This window comes from Panthera onca, chromosome C1, assembly GCF_046562875.1.
Source record: "Panthera onca isolate mPanOnc1 chromosome C1, mPanOnc1 haplotype 2, whole genome shotgun sequence".
Classification (NCBI taxonomy): domain Eukaryota; kingdom Metazoa; phylum Chordata; class Mammalia; order Carnivora; family Felidae; genus Panthera; species Panthera onca.
The window spans coordinates 168,411,181-168,428,988 of NC_138346.1; the positions used below are offsets into that span (position 1 = coordinate 168,411,181).

Genomic DNA, 17,808 nt, shown 5'->3' on the forward strand with positions numbered 1-17,808 from the left:
GCGAGTTTCTCAAAAGATTTCATTTATTATTTTGTTTGCTTTTACTTCCGTCATAGAAATCAATGTTGCCACAATGATCCTTTAAGAACGGAACAAGAAGGTCGGAGGACAGTCCTGTCTAAAGGCATGTTGGCTACTTCCAATTCCTGTCATTCCTATACCAGACAGAGATGCTGGGTCAAGCTGTCTGTCTGCATCCACCACTGGGCTGGATGCTCTATGAGGGCAGAGAGAGGAGCATTCCTCTATTTCCTTCTTAGCTCACAGTTAGATATTCAGTAAGTCATTCTTAAAGAGATGAATATGTAGATCCATTTAGAGTCGATGGGTTAAACACCAGATATGGCCATGTAAGGGAATTAAAGGTGGTTAAAAAAATGAAAGTCCACTCTACTTTTGGCCAACTGCAATGTCAAGAACCCCATAACAGCATTGATTCTCTGCAGGGAAGAGGGAGTAAAGGGCAGTGACAAGAGTACTGTGGGCACTGTGTGCTTGAACCCCTGACTGAGAGCCTGCTATCTGAATGAAGCTAGTCAAAGGAAGCTGAAGTGGGGGCCACAGGCGATCACTTCACTGTCCATCTGCTGGTGGTGAACATTCTAATCCGAAAGTTTCTTTGCCTTGGAAAATGTCAGTAGAGGGCATTTATGCTTTCATATCTTTTCTAAGTTTATTTACTTATTTTGAGTGAGAGAGAGCATGCACAGGATGGGCAGAGAGAGAGAATCCCAAGCAGGATCCACAATGCCAGTGCAAGGAGCCCGATATGGGGCTCGAACCCACAAACCCATGACATCATGACCTAAGCCGAAATCAAGAGTCAGATGCTTAACCGACTGAGTCGCCTATATGCCCCTCATATCTTTTTCAACTCCTAACTTCCACAACCCGAGTTTAAAATGATTAACACACACACACACACACACACACACACACACACACACACCTCACTGGATATAATCTAAATGTATATTGATGGACTTATTTAAAGAAATTTGGTCCATCAATTCAACATTACACTACACAGCCACTAAACGTGCATGCACATGCCCAGATATAGATGCCTGTATGTGAACATTTTCTGGAAGCTGATCAAAGTGGTGACTTCTGGGGGAATGGTAGGTCAAGGGCAGGAGAGAGGGAAGGGCAAAGTTTACTTTTTACTTTATATCCTTTTGTACGGTTTGAGTCATTCAACATGAAAAATGATTGCTTTTACAAACAAAAAAGAGGACACCTGTGGAATCTGCTCTTTTTCCAACCCCTTTAAAATTGGTGAGTAACATTATGGGATCTAAGTTCCCTGGAGTTGCTGCATCAGTAGCAATGTAACCCCCAGTTCCCCTGCCAAGACGTCCTGTTAACTCACCATCTTCCAGGCGTAGCTGACATTGTAGGCCTCCTTTCCGGTGGCTCGCAGCTTGTTTATGTGCCAGGACAGGGATGAGTTCACAGGGACGGTGATTATCTGGCTGCCCAGAGGGAGGCTGTGTTGGCAACAGAATGAAATACTTCAGGCAAAAGATAAAATTAAGCTCTTAATTAAAGGCAGAGAAGAAGCTGTGAGTCAATGACCACCTCCTGATTTTGAAAAGCAATGAAGCTCATCACTTTGGAAAGAGATAATGTGAAATTTTCAATTTTGTAAAAGCATGATGTCAGCTCAGCACTAAAAATATTCCTTATGCTCTACCCCTGCCGTCCCCGCTCCCATTCTAATTCTTTCCAGAGACAAACTTGTCTCGAATCACTCAGTCATTAATTTATAGCCAATGAGCACAAAGACCCGTTTCTCTATAGGTTACCATCTGCCAAAATAATGTATCACGGTTGGAAAAAATCCAATCTGTTCTTTATTTCAAAAGAAAATGTTGTATATGATTGTGCTGTCAATGGAATGGATGCTGCTTTGCCAAGCTATTTTTTGGCATGCTCTAAAGCTGGTCCTCAACTTAACCTTCTATTTTACCGTTTTTTTTTTTCATTTTAGTACAATTGGGAGTTTTTTTTTTTTAAATGAGATAACATACCTGATTTTATAAATTAATGGCAATGTGAACAAAGAATCTGATTTACAAGACATTTTCCCTAATAGTTTTAAGAGGCTATCTGTTGTTCTACAAAGTTTTACCTACTATTCTTATGAAAAATTCATGGAGGATACTTTTAATAACATTAATTTTTATACTTGTTTTATATCCTATAATACACACTCGTATTGGACCTCAAAAGGTCCTATTTTTTTTCAGGGAAAAAACCAAAAAACAAAAAAACAACTACTATAACTTTCACCTTTTCCTTACCTTAGGATATTCTGCCGAACCAGCTCAAATTTGGGGATATTTTCGTAATGAATGATGTCAGTATGAAGTGGGGGTTCTGAGAGTAAATATGGCCTGGTGAGAGATGGGTGCATAAGTGTATACCCTGAAATAAAAAAACAAAGACATGAGCTACGGGAAACATGCTGGAAGAAGTGCTGATTCTAATATAAGTGACTATCACACATTTGAAATGTGGGATACCCCGGGATGACTGCCAATACTCAACATCCCAGTGTGTAACTCGCCAGTCCAATAGAAACGGAACTTGTTTTACGTGTTCTTGCGTAAAACTTGAAGTGTAGAAAGATGCCTTAAGTTATGGAACAAGAGTCTAATCGAGAATATCTTGGAGGTACTAGTCACTGGGTTTTCGTTTTTATAAAGACAAAACTATCGGGGCGCTGATAGTTCTATCGGGGCGCCTGGGTGGCTCAGTCGGTTGAGCGTCCGACTTCAGCTCAGGTCACGATCTCGCGGTCCATGAGTTCGAGCCCTGTGTCGGGCTCTGGGCTGATGGCTTGGAGCCTGGAGCCTGCTTCTGATTCTGTGTCTCCCTCTCTCTCTGCCCCTCCCCCGTTCATGCTCTGTCTCTGTCTCACAAATAAATAAACGTTAAAAAAAAAAAAAATAAAGATGTTCTATCACCTAAACCTTAACACGAGTGAATTTATTTTTTTTTTAAACTTTTTTTTTTAACGTTTATTTATTTTTGAGACAGAGAGAGACAGAGCATGAACGGGGGAAGGGCAGAGAGAGAGGGAGACACAGAATCAGAAGCAGGCTCCAGGCTCTGAGCCATCAGCCCAGGGCCCGACGCGGGGCTTGAACTCACTGACCGCAAGATCGTGGCCTGAGCTGAAGTCGGGCGCTTAACCGACTGAGCCACCCAGGCGCCCCAACACGAGTGAATTTAAAGATAAGGATATAGAAAAAATCCAAAGGATCACATTCTATGTGTTACTCAGTCCTGGAGTCTAATTTCCTGATGTTTCAAATAACTGTTACCTACCCCTCAGTGCAATATAGAAACAAATGTGTGTCATTTTCAGGTTCACTCTGCCATCTTCATGGTGTTCCACAAAGAATTTGTTCCACTACAAATGAGCAGTTCTAGGCACACTATTTTTCTGTAAATACTATGATTTTCCTACTTTGTTAGTATCAGAATATCTACAGATCATTTTCTTCAGGTTACAAAAAACAAATCATTCTTCCCTCTGATTAATTTTTAGCAGATTACCTTTGTCATCTATGAGAAAAGTATAGGAAGCCAAAGAATCTTGGTAATACGTCACGTCTTCAAGGATGTAAGCCAGGTTCACGTCCACACCTACAATTCCCAGAAGTAGGTTTCCAAAATAACAGGGTTTACTCACAGTCATTATCAAACCTATGGTTTAAAAACAAAACAAATCCAAGGGATAGCAGAGAATGTACCGAACAAAGACTGGAGTTGTGTGCTAGTGAATCCCAAAGGCTAATATCTGCCCTCTAGCATCTTCTCATCTTGAAGTGACCTGTGTGATCCAGTACCCAACCACTGCCTCCACAGATGGCATAAGTGAGCAAGACTTCAGGAGAAAGAGTCTTCTGTGGGGTTCAGACACCCCAAGTTAATTTCAGAGGCAATTTGTACATTTCCCATTATTTCCTCACCTGACCAGCCATTCCAGATCAGTGCAAATTATCAGCAGCACTTACTACATCATTCTATTTCCTCAAGTGGGGAAGATTCAACTGTATGTGAAAGACCACTAGCCAAGGAACTGAAAAATGCAGGTTCTAGCCTAGCTGTGCCCCTTCTGCATTTTCCATATGACATCGGACATAACTTCTCTGGGTCCCGCTTTCCACATCTGCTTAAGTGACACAGTGGTAACTGCTTTACTGATTTTTAGGGATTGTTAGACGAAAAGAGATTACAAAGGAATGCTTATAAGGTACTTTATTTCATTAACATAACCTATCAAAAGACAAGAAAATGAGGTGAAAAACCTCAGAAAGATACAGAATCTAGTAAGATCTGACCACTGAGAACTCTGAGCAGCTAAAGAAGACAGTGGGTTTCCAAAGTAATGTATTTCTAGTTGTTCGGGTTAGGAGCTCCTCTACTGTTATGTAAAGGGCTAGACAGTCAGTATTTTAGGCTTTGTGGGCCATAAGTTCTCTGTTGCATATTCTGTATTTAGTTTTTTAAAAAAGTTTTGAGGGCACCTGGGTGGCTCAATTAAGTATCTGACTCTTGATTTCAGCTCAGGTGATGACCTAACAGTTTGTGAGTTTGAGCCCCATGTTGGGCTCCAAAACAGCATTGGGATTCTCCTTCTCTCTGCCCTTCCCCCACTCTCTCACTCAAAATAACAAACTTAAAAAAAGCTTTAGGGGTGCTTGGGTGGCTCAGTCAGCTGAGTGTCTGACTCTGGCTCAGGTCATGATCTTGCGGTTTGTGAGTTCGAGCCCCACATCAGCCTTGGAGCCTGGAGCCTACTTCAGATTCCATGTCTCTCTCTCTCTCTCTCTGCTCCTCCCCCACTCATGCTCTTTAATTATAAAAGCCACTCGCAGCTCCAGGCCATATAAAAGCAACAGGATAATCAGGAGAGGGAAAAGCAAAGGCAAAGACCACGTACACGTGTTGGGGGTCAGTGCGTGGCCCTGAGCATCGAACAGCCAGGAGAGCTCCTCCCAGCTCTCCTACTGAGCTGGGTTAAGTGGCGCCACCTCTGTTCATGTGTTGGAGACAAAATGATCTCTAGCACCCCTAGCAGTTCTACAATCCTATGGTTCCAAGTAAAACTCAAAACAAAAAGACGCATAGTGTCTCTCCATCTTACTCCTGTATTTTCCTGCACTTAATGGCAAGTTCATGCCTTAGCAGCACATCAAAAAACTATTCTTCTATAAACACCCAGGAAAGGGAATTGGATACTTCAAGTCTTCTACAAAGAATAGACTCCCACATATAGAAACCCGTGTGAGGTCCCTCAAAGTATTAGTGACTTACTTGTGGTCGCAAAGGCCAATTAAATGCATCACCTGGTAGGAGGAAGGGAACAGAACACTGAAAAATGTGAGAAGTTGTGCCCAGACGTAAGATAAATAAGTTCTGGGGATGTAATATATAGCATGGTGACTCTAGTTAACAATGCTGTATTGTAGATTTGAAAGTTGCTAAGAGAATAGATCTTTGAAGTTCTCACTACAAGAAAAAAGTCTTAACTATGTGGGGTGATGAATGTTAACTAAGCTTATTACAGTGGTCATTTCACAATATATACACACACACCAAATCATTTTGTTGTATACCTAAAATGAATGCAATGTTATATGTCAATTATAAATCAATAAAACAGGAAAAAAGAAAAGTTATGCACTATTATAATTTCCAAAGCAGTCAACAGAAGGTTTTAGCAATGTATCTTAAGGAGATTTTTTGCTTAGGGATCCCTGGACAAAGGGGTTATAAATGATGGGAGCAGTGCATGAGGGCTAGCATGGAGACACAGGTCATAACCTGCACGCCATGCTCCCCTGGGCTTGTGTCTAAGATTAAAAGCATCTTCATAGAGCAGCAAAGTGCAACAAATATTCTGAGACCATACGCTCACTTCAGAATTCTATCCTCCTCTGGCTATGTTGAGAGCAAGCCTGAAAAAAGAAACACCATCTTACTTTTCAATTATCATCTTGGACAGAAGACTCTTCATCCCATTGTGGCAAATAAAGTATGCTAAGCTCTCGCTATACTTAATGAAATCCCCAAATGCCCTCTCTACTTTAACCTAAAGTACATAGATTTACTTGTTAAAAGAAATATGTCCAGTAACCGATATTTTAATCAGTGGAGGTTTTGAATTAGAGCCAAGTAAACATGGGATTTCCTAGGCTCAGCATCCCCATGTTGTGGAGTTAGTAGAGATGTCACCCAATAATTCTAGGGACTGAAAATATAAACATGAAAGGCACGTTCTAGGAGGGGAATGCAACAGACCAGTAACCCAGTCACTGAAACCCACGGTAGAGGATTCAGTAAACAGGCCCTGAGGACTAAACTTTGGAAAGCATCAGCCAGCACGGAACCAAAGAACTGCCCACAATTTGATTTACAGCCTTTGCATAGCTCTCTGGGTTGTACAGGCGAATTTTAGGAAGGGTCTTACTCTGCCTGATATCACTAACGGTCAAAGGATTTGACTGCATAAACCTCCGTGCTTGTTCAGGACTCGGTTTCCACATCTGTCTTTGTTCCTCTGACACAGTATTAAGATGATTCATCGATCTGTCTTTCTCTTATCAGACTTACATGCTTGCTGAGGGTGGGATGTGTGCCTTACCCATCACTGCCTGACACAAGGCTTGGCCGGCACTCAATACTGTGGGTTAGATGCATCAAAAGTCACTTGCATTTAACACTTGACATTTCCCTATAAAAGGAAATAACTTTATCTAAAGGTGGGAGTTTCTATAGTCTACATATCTGTGGGCCCTGCCAGAAAGAGGAAGGATTAAAAAAAAACACAAAAAAACCTGACGTATAGCAGAGGCTACTACATTTCTTCCTTATAGAAAAAACATGTTTACCTAATTTCTAGAAAACATACTCTATTGGCCTGTTACTTTTTATACGTGGGTTTTCTCTAGATGTATTTGTGAGAGTTATTGGAACGTAAAAATAAGATCTCATGTGGTCATGGTGTCTGGCTAGTCATTAGATTCTTCTTCCATCCTCTCTGTCAGAGAAGAATGGGGGACAGGTGGGGGAAAGGATAAACAATATGCAGAGGGAATGAAAAAGGTTGTACTTTTAATGAGCATATACTGTCGGCTAGGCGTTATTCTAAGTGCTTCACATATATTAGTGCATGTAATCCTCACAACAGCCTTGACGGAAATATTTTTCCCATTTCGTAGACCAAGAAAGTTAATCATGTGAAGGTTAAACACTTTACCTAATATCACACTGTGGGTAACTTGAGACATCAGGATGATGACAACGATAATGGTAATAATAACAAAAGTAAAATAATAAAGTGACAAGAGCAGTAATTATTACTGAGAGGTACGCCAGGCACCAATAAATCTTCTAATCCTAACAACCTGAAAGATTTATTATGTGGAAGACATTATTACATTTTTAACAGGTGACCAAATGGGAACTAATGAGATTAAATAAATTGTCAAGGACAACAACTTAAGGGGTAGAGTGGGCCTAAAATCCTCTAATGCCAAACCTGTCTTTGTTTGACTATACCATGTTGCTTTACCTCTCAGGCTAAGTCCTAAACACATCTGAGATTTACCACCTGCTATGCAAAGTTACTCTTTTGTTCCAACTCAACATACTGGGGAATCCTTAGTAATCCTCCCCAATAGATCCATTATGCTGACTGAGGCTAGGGCAATGTGGAAAAAGTAGGGCTGGGATTTCTGTTTAAAATACAGTGCTACCAGACTGATGGAAGAGACCTACACCACCCTCTGACCAGAGAAAGGGAGGACCACTCCCTTGCCTGTCCAGACCTTCTAATGCTCACAGATGGGTGTTGGGTGACATTTAAAAGTGACTGTTTTGGTGGACCCATGTCTGTTTCTTTTCCCCTTCCTTTAGTAGGAAGTTGTCCCCAGACTCACCATCTCCCATCTCATCAGAGAAGGGAAGGCTAAAGACAGCTTCATCAATCATCCGGTTGGGAAGGTTGGTATAGAATCTGCCAACTGTGGTCTCTAGGTTACTCAGCTGGTTCAGCACCATCATGCTCCCTTTAATCACAGGCAATGCTGTCCGGTCCAGCACACCATACTTCCCGGAGTTCTGCTCAGCCAGATCTCTCAGAAAAGCTAGCTCTTTCAAACCAGTCACCCCATCTGAAACGGAAAGCCAAAGGTAGGCAGTGTAAACCAAAATGGTGTATAGCCATACAATAACCTTGCCATTTAGATTTAAGAAGGGCATGGATGAAATCTTGCCATGTCTAAGAGGTCTTGCAGAGACAACAGACCCAGGACACTGTTACCAGCTCTTGCTGAGGAACAAAGCATGAGGCAGTGTCTTTCCTCAAACAGCCAAGAGGGCAAATGGATTCTTCAAAAGGCAGCTATGAGAAACACATGAGTAAATAAAGGAGCCCCATTTGGCTTGATGTTTTCCCCTAAAAGTTTAAGCTTTATGCATTTAATATTTGAAAACAAAAGTAATGATTAACAAGTCGGCATTTAAATAGTAGATAAAGCTTAAGAGTTTTAAAGGATAGTGATATACCATTTCATTTCTTACTTCTTTGCCTATTAAACACTTGCCAAAGTCTCATGCAACTCAATGGAAGCATTATGGACTACATTTAGTGATGCCTCCAAACCCGGTGTCTTTAAGCTCATTTTAATTACGAATGTTTTCATGCTTGATACTGTTAGGACAGTACTGGATTTGATTTATTGAATGTATATTTTGTACATCGAGAGGGTTTTAAAAATTTTGTAAAAGATTTAGACATACTGGGATGTACTGTTCTTTAACATCTGTAATCTATAGCATAAAAATAAATTTAATAAGCCTTTTTAAAAAAATTTTGGTTTGCTATTGTTGTTGGAACATAGTCAAAAGGATTAGTAACTGATCCCATATGGGTGCCATTGTAAACAAATTCAAATGATTTCAGTCACTACTGAGATTCAACCAATGAGTCTTAAAAAGGCTTTGCCTCATGTTCAGCTATTTCGTCTTAAACAACAACAACAACAGCTGAAAACTTCATGGTTCATCTGTCTTATGTGACTTTATCACTTCTAACTAAAGAGTATGTATACTTCTAGCCTTGAAGTCCATTTCTAAAATCACACAAGGATCTAACGGATATAATTTTCTTAACACATTGTATTTAAATAACTTGGAGTTTGTTCTACTCGAGCAACAACAGTAAAAAGGCAGAAGCAAATTATTGTTATCTTTCCTTGACATCAAGTTGAGATAGGGGAGATGAGAGGTACGCTCCAAAGTGAAAAAATAACATGAAAGGTATGATTAATCCCTGGCCTTACATCCTTGAGAAGCTCACAGAAATGAATGATAAAAGGAGACAAAGGCAAAAAATACATTTCCTTTCTTTGTCATGTACTGTTTGACTCAAACATAAAAGCAAAGTAACAAACAGGAGCATCTACTAGGCAAAAAAGAACAGTGTGGGCTGGAAGGTGATCCAAGCTTGGGTATTATATGTACTACATCATGAAATGAGAAGCTAAGGTAGCAGTAGAGTGACAGACTGGTAGGTATGGTAGACGGTTCTATCACCAACAATGGCCATCCTGGAGACTATATTTCCCAGAATCCTTTTCCTGTATGTTTCTAGGTTAATGGTGGCCCAAAAGTGAAGTGTTGCTGATTGGAGAGGTGGAACAGACACAGAGGGACCAGAATGTTGCAGTTTGTTGTAACCTTCCCTGATCTGCATTCAGTTCTCTTTCTCAGCTGCAGGCTAGCTTGCTCAACAAGGGCAACCCTAGGTTCAGTCCAGATGCTTCACTGAGAACTCACACGGGTAGAGCAGCCACAGAGGGCCAACAACCTCTCATAGGCTTCTATGCAGACCTCCCAAGTGATCTTCGATGTTCCTAGCTTTCAGACATCCCCACAAGCTCCAACCTATTCACCCACGCCAGGGCTGGTTACTAAACGCTGAGTTGTTCATTTCTCTTTCTGGATCTTTACTTTTCCAGGTTTCCCCTTAATTGCATATACTTTAATTCTGATGATAAATTCATTTTACCAAAATTCTCATAGCGGCTCTGCTTCCCTATCTGAAGCCTGATTGGTAGAGGAAGGGCATGTGTCAATCTTAATGAACAAAGCTCAGAGATGGCATTTGGAGGACGGAAACCTGGCAGTGACGATGTTGTGTCCAGTTAGATTACAGGGAGAAAAAAGAAGAGTTGAGATTGATTAGAGGGAAGTAACCAGAGGTTTTTAAAGAGTGGGATTATCAGGGGTATAGCAGGTGCACAAAATACTCTAGTGGGAAGATTTAGCACCACTGAAGAGAAGAGTGATAGCGAGGAAGCTTCTTTACTCAGTATCTGCCTGGGCAGACCTTCGAATCTAATGGAAAGTAAGTGATCACTTCCTTGTAAGTTTTCTTACCATTGCATTTAATTCATCTGCCTTGTCTGTCGTCTTTCTCAAGAAGTCACAAGCTTCTTGAGGACAGGCACTTTGTACAATACATCTCCAAAACCTCAGTGCACTATGTTATATGTTGTAGGCCCAACCACCTTTATTCTCTTCCCTTCTTCTGTCTCTTCCTTCCTCGCACGAGTCAAGGAAGCTAAACCATAGGAAAAAAGAGTAAATGGCACCCAGAGATAACACTGAAAGATATGTGTCCCAGGCAAAAACAGGCCATCCTTGCCCACCTCGGCAGTGCCCAGCCCTGTGCCTGATGCTCAGAATACATAGAAAACTAAGACACGGCTCATGGCTGAGCAGCTCATTCTTCTGGAAAGTGGAAGGAGACAGGTGAGCACATCATTCAGTGTAATGGACAACACGTTTAACAGAAGCAAGCACAACACTCTGGTGACAAGGAATACTGAAATACTGAACAGAGAGCTGACCCTGAGCCAGAGTGAGACAGAGCCTCCTTGGCCTTTGAGCTATAACAAGCCAGAAAAAAAATTACACAAACTTTAATTCACTCCTACAACTAGCTTTGAGGACCTGTTATTTATCAGGTACCTGTGTCGGGAACTTTTAACACACTGTATCTTGTTTATTTATTATCACAGCACCTCTAGGCAGATCTTATTATTTTCATTTTACAGATATAACTGAAGCCTAAAAAGATTAAGTAACTTGCCACACGCCACCAGCTAATAAATGGAGACTGGAACTCAGAACCTTTAGACCTCACACCCTGAGTTCTTCCATGTAGAGTCCACAAAATATCTGGGAAGGAATCATGCTCACCCACACAGATTCCTGCATTCTGCCTAGGAGGGTCTGAATAAAAATCTGAGGGCACTGCCTGGGAATCTGCATTTAAACAGTAACCTCCAAGTAATCCTTAGCATGTTAAAATGAGAACCACTGTCCCTAAAGCCACGTGGTTCTGCACGGAAATCTGGAAATGGATGGGAGGGATGAAAGACCATATGGATCAAGACATGGCTTTGCGAATATGGTCGCCATGAACACTGAGGGTAAGGGGTCTGGAGAAGATACTCTGGGGGAAGGGCAATATGCATTAACAGGTGAAGAGACAGGACAGAGCAGAAAAGTTAGAAAACTGGGCTGAACTCAGACTGGAGGACGCGTTGGAGAGAAGGAAAAATATTATCTCCTCAGACTGGCCGATTTATGAAACCCTTTCACATACTGATCTAATAGCAACAAAATCAACCTTCATGAGTACCTGGAAAGTGACACTCTCCAGGTGTTTACTGTACATTAGAGCTAATCTTCCCAACAACCCTGTCACGTAGCTAATTCTTATCTCCATTATATAGTTAAGGAAGCCGCGGTGGAGAAAGTAGCAGAAGAGGCTGTAGGTGGGGATTCTGCAGGGAAACGTGATGCTCACTGACTTGGTTATAGAGATGAATCAAGGTCAGTATTTTGGCTTCCTGAAGCTTAAATCAATGAGCTCAGTTAATAACACAGTATCAAAATCCAAGAATATGAAGGAGAACTGAAAAAAATGGAGCTATACAGAATCATTTGCAAGCCCACATAACTGGACAAGGTTTAGAAAGGAGCAGCTGGTTGGACAGAACGCTGAAGAGAGAGAGGGACATCCTAACACATGCCCTGAATACCAACGTTAGGGAGAGAAAGGCTTGTGCAGGAAGCTGCTTAGCTGTCTCTCCTCATACCCTTCATCAAAGTGCACGCTGTTAGGGCTCTTTTTTACTTTTTTTTTTTTTTTTTTTGAAAGCAGCATGCACTTAGAGAGAACTTTCATCTGAAAGAAAAATCTCGAAATACTACCTACCATTCATGAGGGCATAAGTGAGAATCATTACAGAGTTGTTTAGAAAGCTATTTTCTTCATTGATGACGCGGAGAGTTGCCTTTTTATCTTCTTCCGAAGAGTCCTTTGATGTGATGCCAGCTGACAGGTAAATTATGACCATGTCTGTATCTAAACAAAAACATACAAATTGAATGTTACGTTGGATTCTAGCTAAAGGCAGCAGTTCTGTTTCTTTTTCATTTCCTTTGGACTTTCCCACCTCAAGGACCTGCCTGGCCGGGTATTCAGCCTCCTTCCCTGCCTCTGCTTCCCTTCCATCGTGCCCTTTGTGGGCCAGGAGGCCTCATTTACCCAGTGTCAGCTGAAGAGAAGTTCCTAATAAATTTACCAGATAAAAGGTGATTTCCTTCAGGCATTCATGGTGTGGTAATTTAGCCATCCCAGATGGAGATCTCTCTTACCTTCTGAAACAGAGGATTCAGGACCCGATATATCCTTTCCTCAGTGACTCAGGGGCTTTACCAGGAAGAGTTTAAGGGTGACGAGGCTTTAAAATGGATGGTAGTTCTTCCACAGGCTCTTAAAATGTAAGGTTATTTGTCCCTACACTAAGTAGCTCCAGAAAACATTTTTGTTTTTATTTTTATTTTATTTTTTTGAGACAGAGAAAGCACAGGTTGGGGAGGGGCAGAGAGACAGAGGGCGGGGGGGGGGGGGGGGGGGCGGGGTGAGAGAGGGAATCCCAAGCAGGCTCCACACTGTCAGCGTAGAGCACAATCTGGGGCTTGAACCCATGTGATCTGAGCTGAAACCAAGAGTTGGACGCTTAACTGAGCCACCCAAGCGCCCCAAAACATTTTTGTTTTTTAAAACTTATCAGCGTAGAAGAGTAGTAGAAACATCAAGATGAGAGCCAGTAAAAACATTTCACCTGTGTTGAAATCCTAGCTCTGTAACTTATAAGTTGTGCCTGGGTAATTTTAGGCAGATTTTCTAACCTCTCTACACTCACTCTCTTAGCCTGTCTACAAAATGGGGATAATGATGGTACTTTCCTTGCAGGATTGTTGTGAGGACTAACTGGTTAATTCAAGAGACGATCGAACCAAAGGCTGATGGCAAACAGAGTAAAAGAGAAAGAAACCTTAACACCCCCCTCCCCCAAACAAAACCCTCCTATCAGTCTGAAGCAGCACCTATCACTCAAGATTAAATTACTCCCCAACTAGGGCTTGTGGGTAGAGTGATTGAGGAGGTCATTTTAACTCAGTGTGAAGAATTTCCTTCAAGTGGATTTACTACAAAATAAAAGTAGTGAATTTCCTACCACTGGAGATAAGTAAACAGAGGCTGAATACTGAATGGAGGGAGGGAATTAAGTGAGCTGGACTTCTGCACAGTTTTTCCAATCTGAGATTCTTTGGCTCACTATACATTTTTTTTTTTAAACGTTTATTTATTTTTGAGACAGAGAGAGACAGAGCATGAACAGGGGAGGGTCAGAGAGAGAGGGAGACACAGAATCTGAAACAGGCTCCAGGCTCTGAGCAGTCAGCACAGAGCCCGACACGGGGCTCGAACTCACGGACCGCGAGATCATAACCTGAGCCGAAGTCGGACGCTTAACCGACTGAGCCACCCAGGCGCCCCGGCTCACTATACATTTTTATTGAGATATCCTATGTGGGAGTTTACCTTTCTATTGAGAAATAAATATTTATATAGTATGTCATATGCTTATTTCTTCAGGTCCTTATTCTTGTCATTTAAGTGAGGTTACTTTATAGGTACTGTGGTAGGCAACCTCCAAGTTGGTCTGCCAGTGATCCTATTTCCTGATAGCCATACCCTCGTGTAACTGTCTCCCTCTGAGTGTGGGCTGCATTTCAAGACTTGCTTCTAGGGAATAGAATGCAGGAGAGGTAATGGGGGTGGGGAGGTATTAAGAAATCGATTCGGTTACAAAAAGCCAGTGGCTTCCACTGTGCAGGCTCTCTCACTCTGAGTCAGACACTATGCTATGGGCCATAGCATATGGCTCATAGAAGCCTCGTTAGAAGCCAGGCACCGAGGCCCTCAGAATTGAGTCCCTCCAGCAACCACATGAATGAACTTGGAAGCTGGCCCTTCCCAAGTTGAACTCTGAAATGATATCAACTCTGGCCAACAGTGAGACTAACCTCATGAGATATCTTAAGCCAGAGGCACCCAACTATGATGTATCTAGATTCCTGACCTACAAACACTGAGATAGTAAATGTTTAATGTTTTTTAAGTGACTGAGTGTTGGGGGAATTTGTTACCCAGCAATAGGTAATTGAATACCGTTACCCTTTTAAAAAATTATCCTAACAATGATGAGGATACAAAGATTAGGTTTCCTTCAGTTTATAGATTTCCATTTTAAACTTGGAAGCATTCTTTTTTTTAAATATTTAAATCTTTTAAAGATTTAAAAATCTTTATTTTTAAGAGAGAGAGAGAGAGAGAGAGAGAACAAGCAGGGGAGGGGCAGAGAGAGAGGGAGACACAGAATCGGAAGCAGGCTTCAGGCTCTGAGCTGTCAGCACAGAGCCCAATGCGGGGCTCAAACTCACAGACTGTGAGATCACGACCTGAGACGAAGTCAGATGCTTAACTGACAGAGCCACCCAAGCGCCCTGCATTCTTTATTATACAGAATTGAATAATTAATGTTGTATCAATGTTGTACATTGAACTGAACGGAGTTTAATAAAATTGACTCAAAGAAGTAAATGCAATCTAAGTTGTTGTTTCTTATTTACTACCAAAACTTAATACACAAATAAGTGTATTATGATTGTTGAATAATTCTCTAATACTAACTGCAAGTTAAGAAAAAATTAATGTTTATTTATTTTTGAGAGACAGAGCGAGACAGAGCATGATAGGGGAGGGGCAGAGAGAGAGAGAGAGAGAGAGAGAGAGAGAGAGGGAGGGAGGGAGGGAGACACAGAATCTAAAGCAGGCTATAGGCTCTGAGCTGTCAGCACAGAGCCCGATGTGGGGCTTGAACCCGCCCAGGCGCCCCACTAACTGCGAATTTAATTGTACTATTTATTCATCAGAAATTAAGAAGTGAAGGCTGACACACACAAAAAAGATCTCTAAGCTTAGAAATATCCATCTTAAACTTGATGTCAATATTTTTCCAATGATGTAAATACTGTCCTATGAAATACTGTTAGTCCCCAAACTTCTCACTTAAACTTGAGACTGGAAAAAAAATACTACTTGATTCCCTAGTTGGGGGAGTATAGATATACCATGAGGCTGATCTGAAGTATGAGGCAAACAAACCATCACCCCACGGCAAAGGTACCATATGTGATAAATGCCTGGACACACGTAAGACGGACCTAAAAGAGAACTCTCTGAGTTTCCTTACTTAGTTAGCTTTATGACTCTAGATAAAATATGCTGTCACTGAGAGCTGGTGTTAAGGCACAGGCCCACATTTGGAAAGCCAGAAGGCCAGCAGCCTGTAGCCCCTCCTTTAGTAGTCAAGTATTTTTCCTTCCCATTCCAACAGTAAGACATCCACCCTATAAACATCCTCATTGTCTCTGCCCAGCCTCTCTCCTAGTCCTATCATTTTTAGATATCGGATCTGCCAAATTTGATATATTATGTTTTTACTTATTTGGATATTCCTTCCCTAGGCACTCAGAGGAATTAAACCTTATAATTAGTAATGTCATGGATGAGTAATTATAAGGGCTTGGGGCGGAGCAAAGACATAGCATGTGCCTGGAAGAAAACACAATAGCTTCCATTTGACAAGTCCCTGTCCAAGCCTTGATACAAGCATGTGTTGAGGTCAATATCAAAGAGGAAAGAGCAACTCAAATTTGGACTTCGCCCAAGCCATTGGATTCCCCACTCCTACCTCACCATTGTATTCCTTCTGCTACAAAATGACCTACCAACCAATCCCACCCTCAACAGGCAACCCAAATATGTCGATGGTATCAGTTACAGATTTGCCATGGGACTGAAAAAGAGCCAGCAATGGGTAAAAGTTTTGGATGTTCTGATTAGTGCAGAACAAATTGGTACAAAGCCACCATGATTTATGGCAGATAGCCTGTGTTCATACAGCTACTCACCTGGGGCAGATACTTTATTATCATGCACAGACTAATCCTTACAACAATCTTACAGGGTAGGTCTTACTCATTAGAAACCCCCCCCCCCCACCCTGGGGCTTTAAAACAGTATTAGGCATTCAGCAGAAGCTAAATAATTATCTAGGAAGCAGAACAGAAGTAATGAGATAGAGCGAGCTCCTAAGATGAGTTCATCCCTCCCTATGCTGTAGCCAAGTCTATAAAGTGTAGTCCTCAGCCTAATCTAGGCTTGAGGTCAACTTAGATGTTTGAGGCGTCTGCTCTAGTTTAGCCAGAGCTAGAAGTCCTACGGGAAACTGAATATCATAATAACCACGGGTAATATTCATTTAATATTTATGATGGAATCCTCGATCTTATTATCACCCTCAGTTTGCAGAAGAGGAAATTAGGCCTGGAGAGATCAAATAATTTACACGAGTTCGCAAGTTTATAAAAATTTCAGAGTAGGAATTTGAACTCACATTGGTTAAAGTCCAAAACCCACATACTTAACCACTATGCTAAATTGCTTGAAAACACCTCAACTCTCTCCCTAATGAGCAGGACAATTCTAATTTCTGATGTGTTTCCTTATGCAATTCACTCTGAGTTCTTTTTCCTCTCAACTGCCAGTAGAAGCTGTCAAGTGAATGCCCGTGAGCAAAAATTTAGGAACATCTTACTTGGCTTAAAAAGGACTCCAGTGAGTATTTAAGTAACAGTGCCATCAAAATTCCTCCAAGGCTGTGATGGTCACTCTTCTTGCCATGTTTTTGTTTGCCAACATTAAGAAAAACCAAAAAACCCAGAGGAGAAATGCCTCCCATTAAAGCAGCCTTCTGTTAATGTGTAGTGCAGGGAAGTTTGTAAGAAGAGGTTTAATGAGGTCTCAGTTTTAAAGCTGAAACAAATGTCAACATTTGAAAACCAAGGGGGTTCACATAAAAATCCAGATTTCTGGCTTCTCTTAAAATAGGAGATCTGGCAACCCTGGGCAGGCCCTCCTACGTGGCAATCACAGGCTGCATAGAAAAACAGCTGCCTTCTCCATGGGCCATGTGCCCTCTAGTTTACCATGCTCCCCAAAATGATCCTAATTAACTTACTTTGGGCTCCCTTGACTCACAATCACTGCCAGGCCACAGCCGAACATTTCTCTCCATTATTTGAATACCATAATAATAAAAAATGGACTTAAACTCTGAACATGGCTTAACGACCGAGAAATCAAGTAGAAAAGTCTGGTGAGGAGTGTGGATAGGTAAACAGCAGCTGATAAATGGCATTGACCAACTAGCCAATCTGTCTTGAATACTTGGGAGTCAACCTTGTTCCACTGGCCTTACTGAACTGTGGGGAACTTTACTCTCAGCCTTCCTGTAA

At 41.5% G+C, this 17,808-nt stretch overlaps 1 protein-coding gene across 1 annotated transcript in view; it reads right to left on the reverse strand.

Moving 5' to 3' along the window:
• CACHD1 (cache domain containing 1) overlaps window positions 1-17,808 on the reverse strand; it is a 208,290-nt gene that overhangs the window by 34,384 nt on the left and 156,098 nt on the right. Inside the window, exons 8-12 of the mRNA XM_060623464.3 lie at window positions 12,311-12,460; window positions 7,959-8,192; window positions 3,568-3,717; window positions 2,307-2,430; window positions 1,373-1,490 (exon numbers count right to left, since the gene is read on the reverse strand). Of these exons, the coding sequence (XP_060479447.1) occupies window positions 1,373-1,490; window positions 2,307-2,430; window positions 3,568-3,717; window positions 7,959-8,192; window positions 12,311-12,460 (776 nt within the window). The remainder of the gene's footprint in view (window positions 1-1,372; window positions 1,491-2,306; window positions 2,431-3,567; window positions 3,718-7,958; window positions 8,193-12,310; window positions 12,461-17,808) is intronic.